Source organism: Pundamilia nyererei, unplaced genomic scaffold, assembly GCF_000239375.1.
Source record: "Pundamilia nyererei isolate P.nyererei 1_Seehausen unplaced genomic scaffold, PunNye1.0 scaffold00325, whole genome shotgun sequence".
In the NCBI taxonomy this organism is placed as follows: domain Eukaryota; kingdom Metazoa; phylum Chordata; class Actinopteri; order Cichliformes; family Cichlidae; genus Pundamilia; species Pundamilia nyererei.
This window is the reverse complement of record NW_005187726.1, coordinates 463,865-470,046: the sequence shown is the minus strand read 5'-3', so window position 1 is coordinate 470,046 and position 6,182 is coordinate 463,865. Positions and strand designations below refer to the sequence as shown.

The window sequence follows — 6,182 nt, the reverse complement described above, 5'->3', positions numbered from 1 at the left end:
GGGGGGGGGGGTGTTTGCAGTGGGAGAAACGTCATCAGCTGACCTCTTCAGTTTACAAACAGCACATGTGCAGTGACTCAGGCTACGTCCACACTGGCCCGGATGGATTTGAAAATGGCATTTTTGTCTGAAAGCGCTCCGCCTCCACACTATCAGTCGTTTTCACAGAGTTGTGCGTCCACATTGAAACGGTCGAAAATGCCTACGTTCCAGTCCTGCGCATGCGTGAAACGCAAGAAGACTCGACCTGCCTCATTTCTCTCTGCTGCTTATTTACTTTCCGGCTCTTTGAAGCGTCGCGGCAAAATGTCGAGGAAAAGCAGCGAGTTTGTTAAATGGACTCGCAATGAGGTGGAGTCGTTGCTGCGAGTAACACAAAGGTACAAAGTTGCAAAAGCGAGTGAAAAGAATGTGAAGAACAGCTCTCTGGAGCACGTGCAGACTGATGTTCATCTTTAACAGGGCTGTCAGAGCAGCTGCTGTATAACGCCATCTTAGTTTAATTGGTCACATGACTGCATCACATGACTAACATGTGTCATTGTTTTCAAAAAGTCTCAGTTTTCCACACTGTGACACGAAAGCACCGTTTTCAAAACGCTGCGTTGTCCTTGAGCCAAAACGCCGTCTCAGTGTGGACAGGAGGCCAAAACTGAGAGAAAATGATGCGTTTTCAAACGAAAACGTGTTAGTGTGGACGTAGCCTGATACTCGCACCACTGACTCACGATAGGCTGGGACAGACCTTCCCAAAGTGTGGGGCCCGCCCCCTAGGGGGGCGCAGAGCCATTGCAAGGGGGGGTGCGGCATGAAAAGGGAAAAAAACACAACACAACGCTTGGACACTGCTAGCACGGGACGCCCACACAAACGCAAAGCAGGAGATGAAGCATCGCTGAATGTTTCCAAACCAACTTCATTCTAAGCCAAAGACTAGAAAATATGGTGAAGCAAATCTGCCCTTTGGCTTCACCTGCACAGGTGCTGAGGTAGGTCTCCCTGCATGATTGGTTTTCCCTGCAGCGCTGGGCTGTTCAAATCACAGACAAACAGGATCCCACATTCTTGATTTTTAGTTCACAAACACTTCTTGTAATAAATAACTACTCCTGACATTTTGGAGATGTTAGCTCTTTACACAGTAAAGTTAAAGCAGGTTACAAATAACATCAGGCTGATCCTGCCACAATTTGTTCCCCCGGTTCAAATCATGGACTAACAGGATCCCACAGCTGTTTATTTTTTTGAACACATTTTGCACAGAGAGGCATTTTTGGAAAATGTATTGATGCAATGTTGAATATTATTACACAGGAAAAAACAACTACATGTAAAATAATCACACCGTGACGCCTCTGCCTTTGTGAATGGAGGGACAGTAACTGTGTGTGTATGTAAGCTGTAAAACCTGCAGACAGAGACAAAATACTGTTTATCTGCTATTCTGCAATTCCTCTCATGTAAGCAATAACGTGGTGCACAGCTGACGTGAAAAAAGGCACATACCTTTGACGTTGTGTGACGAACTCTGTATTCCTCGTCCACACGGAAACGCAAAAAATGAGTTTTTAAAAAAAATGCGCGCGAGCGAGGGGGGGCGCGAACATTTTTCTGTAAAACAAAGGGGGGCCCAGCGAAAAAGTTTGGGAACCACTGGGCTGGGAGGTCAGTTCATGATCACTGATATGCAAACTGATTTATCACTGATCAGTGTCCATGAGTCCCATTCACAGAGAGTTGAATGGCTGCAATCACAGCATGTAAGATGGTGACAGATGGAGCCTTAGGCCCCTCCTCCATTCAGAGATAGTCTTTCCCTTTTCACGTAAATGGCCTCCTTGACTCCGCCCTCAAACCAGCGTTCCTCCCTGTCCAGGATGTTACATCCTCATCATTGAAAGAGTGTCCACTGGCCTGTAGGTGTGAACAGACTGCAAAGTCCTGGCCTGACGAGGTGGCTCTTCTGTGTTGGTCCATCCTCTTCACCAGAGGTTGTTTGGTTTCCCCGATGTATAAATCCTGCCAATCCTCCTGCACTTAACTGCGTACACTATGTTACTCTGTGTCGGGGGACCCGATCCTTGGGGTGGACCAGTGTTTAGGATTTAAAATCCACAGAGATGCGGTGTTTAGAGAAAAAGTGTTTCAGCTGGCACGCACGGGATCACTGAGGGTTTTCAGGCAGGCAGCAGTTGTCCTTCTATCCTGGATAAACACATTTACTAAGGGCCTTCTGGATGTGCTGCTCTCCTGCTGTCAGCTCACGCCCAGTGTTCTCACACTCAGCTTCAGTGTAAATGGAAGCTTTACACACGCGCACACACAGTTTCTTGTGTCATCTGTGTTAAACTACATCACCCATAATGCGCCTGGAGCTCTGTGTGTGCGATTAATGTGTGTGTGTGCGCGCAGGTGTGAACAGCAGCATCAAGTTTTACTGTGAAGCGAAGAATGCCAGGGGCGTCTCCGTGTCCAGAACTGGAACCGCTCACATCAAAGGTGAGGCCACACCCACACAGGTGTACGTTGAGCTGTGATTGCATGGCTATGTGTGGGCGTGGCTTGTAAACAGTGTGCCTTTGTGTCTCAGAGCTGCCAGAGGCTCCGGTCAGCCTGCAAATCGTTGGGATGGTGGATAACAACGTAACGTTGTCATGGAAACCGGGAGTCACTGGTCACTCTGAACTGTCCACCTGCATCGTCCAGGTAATGCACACCTTACCCTCATACCTCACCTGTAGGCCTCAAAAAGGTCCTCACTCCCCCCCTCTCTGAACCAGGTGTCGAGGCGCTCCACCCGCAGGTGGGACCTCCCACAGCGGGAGGTCCAGGTTCCTCCTCACCTCCACACTCTGACTGGTCTGAGGAGTCATGCCAACTACAGCACCAGGGTCTCCTGTGTGAATGAGGTGGGGGCGTCGCCCTTCTCACCCTGGCTGCACTTTCACACACCTGAAGCAGGTAAGACAGGTGCGCTGACCGTTACCTGCAGCAAACATGTGACCGTGTCATGTGCCCAGCTGGTGTCTTACTACCTCACAGTTTAGTCAGTAAACACGAGCTACAGCTGTGTGTGTGTGTGTGTGTGTGTGTGTGTGTGTGTGTATTTGGGAAGATTCCAGTCCTCGGCGTACAATCAGCTTTTGTTTGTGTCCTAAATCCAGTGTGAGGCCTGCAGCAGGGCCAGCGGCGCCTCCTGCAGGCAGAGCTCACACTGGGCCCTTTGAGCCACAGTGACCCACATTCAGCTGCAGGCCTGAGCAGCTGAGCACAGAGACAAACACCCAGTGAAACACAGCAGGAGAATAGAAACAAATAGAATCGATAGAACCAGAGGAATCAGTTGATGTGCGGTCCGAGTTTTTGTTGGCTCGTATGTGCTTTTATGTACATGTGACTGTGAGTCTGTGTGTCCCGCCTCAGTGCCCTCCGCGGCCCCCAGGAATCTGACATTTGACCTCTCGGAGCAGCAGCTGTTTCTGAAGTGGGCGGAGCTTCAGGTGGACGAGTTGCAGGGTCGACTGTTGGCGTACAAGGTGCAGTGGACTGTGGGAGGAGAGGCTCAGGTGAGACAGTCGTACCTGTCTCTCCAATGTGATTGGAGGTAGAAGGTGACGGTGATGATGTCATTATCTCTGCCTGCAGGAGCCACTCCTCTTTAAGGAGAACTCCGCCCACCTCTCTGGAGGTGGTCGTTTCTTTAACGCGTCCTTCCAGGTGGCGGCCTGCACGGCGGTGGGCTGTGGGCCGTGGAGCTCCCCGGTGCTGCTGCTGCCCCCTTCAGGTACTCTCAGACATGACATCCGCGGGGTGTTTGAAGGACATTGATGGATTGATTGTTGCCTGGCTGCTCTCTCAGCGCAGGTCCGGGTCCCGCGGAGCCACATGTGGGTCGGTCTGCTGCTCGGCCTCCTGGTCGCCACCATCGTCGGGCTGCTGCTGGCTGTCGTCGCTCAGCGCCGCGGGAAGGAGATGCAGTTTGGGTACGAACGTGTTCACGCACACCACTGACCTTGCAGCAGCACGCCTTCCTGCGTCCACAGACGCGCTGCAGCAGTTTATTTATCCACAGCTGAAAGTAGTCCCAAACAGACGCAACATGTGAACTTTTAAAGATGTTTCTGTACGTTTCCACGTGTGAACCAATGAGCTGCCAGCATCAGGCCTGTGGCTGTTTCTCTCATGTGTTTTCATGCTTCCAGCTCGGCCTTCAAGTCTCCGGGTGCAGAGACCTCAGTGTCCTTCACAGCAGCGCGGTCCTTCAACAGGAACGTGACGGACCTGCAGGAGTCCACCTGTGAGTGTGAGCACGCTCAGTGTGTTTGTTGATCGACACGATGTTGAGTCAAGTGACAGACGATGAACACGGGAATGTGTATCAGACCTCGTTGCCTGTGTCTCCCCCCAGTGGACGGTCTCTGCATCAACGACGAGCTGAAGAATAAACTGAAGGACGTTTTGATTTCTGAGCGGCGGCTGACGCTCGGACACATGCTGGGAAAAGGTATCGCTATGACAACAAATGAGACGTGTAAACAGGAACTGTCAGCAAACTCCTCACCTTCTCTTGTAATCAGAGCGACAAACACTAATTTATGAATTGATGTGGGTTGTTTTGTTTTTTTAAATGAAACTAAATCACATGATTCGCGCTGATGTCACCTGACCTTTTATATAGATGGGTGACAGTCAGGTGGTGGGAACACGACAGAAACACCTGTATAACCTCAGCTCTGTGTGTGTGTACAAAATACAACAGAGTGCTGAGTGTGAGGAAACTCCAAGAGTCAGGAGGTCACAAGCACACACACAAAATGTTTAAAAATATCAATATTCATTGAACGTGTCAGAAAATAATTTGTAGAATATGTTAAAACATAAATAAAAGTGCAATAAAATAACAAATGCAAACAGAAAATCACGGTGTGTTTACCTGTGCAGGTGAGTTCGGCTCAGTGCGTGAGGCCTTCCTGAAGACTGAGGACTCGTCTGTCCAGAAGGTGGCGGTCAAAGTACTGAAATGTGAGTTGTACTCTTCTTCTTCTTCTTCTCCTTCTTTAAGCAGCCGATGTGTTGAATAACCAGATCACGTGACCTCCTCCAGCTGACATCACCTCGTCAGGTGACATCGAGCAGTGTCTGAAGGAGGCGGCCTACATGAAGGACTTCCACCATCCCAACGTCATCCAGCTCATCGGTAACCCCGCCCACCACACAGTGGTTAACCGGAGGTCAAAGGTCAGGCAGCGTGATTAATGTGCCGATCTGTCCAATAGGAGTGAGCCTCCACCGGCGTCCCGGCCAGCGGCTGCCGATCCCGATGGTGGTTCTGCCGTTCATGAAGCACGGAGACCTGCACACCTTCCTGCTGCTGTCCAGGCTGGGAGACGAGCCGTTTGTAAGACACGCCCTGATCAATAGCTGATCAATAACCGCGCTATGCTTTGATCAATAACCAATGTGCCTCTGCATTAGGACCTGTCTCTGCACACGCTGGTCCGGTTCATGTTGGACATCTCTCAGGGGATGGAGTATCTGAGCAGCAAGAACATCATCCACAGAGACCTCGCCGCCAGAAACTGCATGTCAGTCCGCCAATCGCAGCCAACCAGTCGATCAATGATCTGATTCGCTTCAGATAGTCGTTGTTGTTGTGAGTTTAAATGAGGAGGCGGAGTGGCAGCAATCTTCCACTCCAGCCAAATGTTGAGAGTCTGCTGTTGCTGGTGCTCTGTCATGTGTGTCACATTCAGCGCGTGTACATGGAAGTGAAACTTTAAAGATGAAGGATAAAACTGAGTGTAGGGGGCGCTGTGCCGGCCTTAGCGAGCTCTGTGTGTGTGTTTCAGGCTGAACGAGGACATGACTGTGTGTGTGGCAGACTTCGGCCTCTCTAAGAAGATCTACAGTGGCGATTATTACCGTCAGGGCTCCGTCTCCAAACTGCCTGTCAAGTGGATCGCTCTGGAGAGTCTGGCTGACAACGTGTACACCACGCAGAGCGATGTGGTACGCACGCACACACCTGGGACACACAGATGTCTGTGACGTAGCTGTCCCAGATTACAGATCCTGATTCAGAGCAGAGGACATTTCAGGCTCTTTTCTTTTTTAGTTTCTGCTGATAGTCACGTTCAGACAGCCTGAAAACGATGCCTGGCGGCAGCTCGACACTGTGATTC

General features: G+C 50.5%; 1 protein-coding gene across 2 annotated transcripts in view; it reads left to right on the top strand.

The window, feature by feature from the left end:
• tyro3 (TYRO3 protein tyrosine kinase) overlaps positions 1-6,132 on the top strand; it is a 10,065-nt gene extending 3,933 nt beyond the window's left edge. For both annotated transcript variants that reach the window (XM_013915581.1, XM_013915580.1), the window contains exons 5-17: positions 2,413-2,499; positions 2,591-2,706; positions 2,781-2,970; positions 3,424-3,566; positions 3,646-3,784; positions 3,860-3,983; positions 4,203-4,297; positions 4,409-4,504; positions 4,942-5,022; positions 5,105-5,197; positions 5,277-5,398; positions 5,476-5,585; positions 5,850-6,132. In XM_013915581.1, coding sequence (XP_013771035.1) covers positions 2,413-2,499; positions 2,591-2,706; positions 2,781-2,970; positions 3,424-3,566; positions 3,646-3,784; positions 3,860-3,983; positions 4,203-4,297; positions 4,409-4,504; positions 4,942-5,022; positions 5,105-5,197; positions 5,277-5,398; positions 5,476-5,585; positions 5,850-6,048 — 1,595 coding nt within the window. In that variant the 3' untranslated portion in view covers positions 6,049-6,132. The remainder of the gene's footprint in view (positions 1-2,412; positions 2,500-2,590; positions 2,707-2,780; positions 2,971-3,423; positions 3,567-3,645; positions 3,785-3,859; positions 3,984-4,202; positions 4,298-4,408; positions 4,505-4,941; positions 5,023-5,104; positions 5,198-5,276; positions 5,399-5,475; positions 5,586-5,849) is intronic.
• The last annotated feature ends 50 nt before the right edge of the window (positions 6,133-6,182 follow it).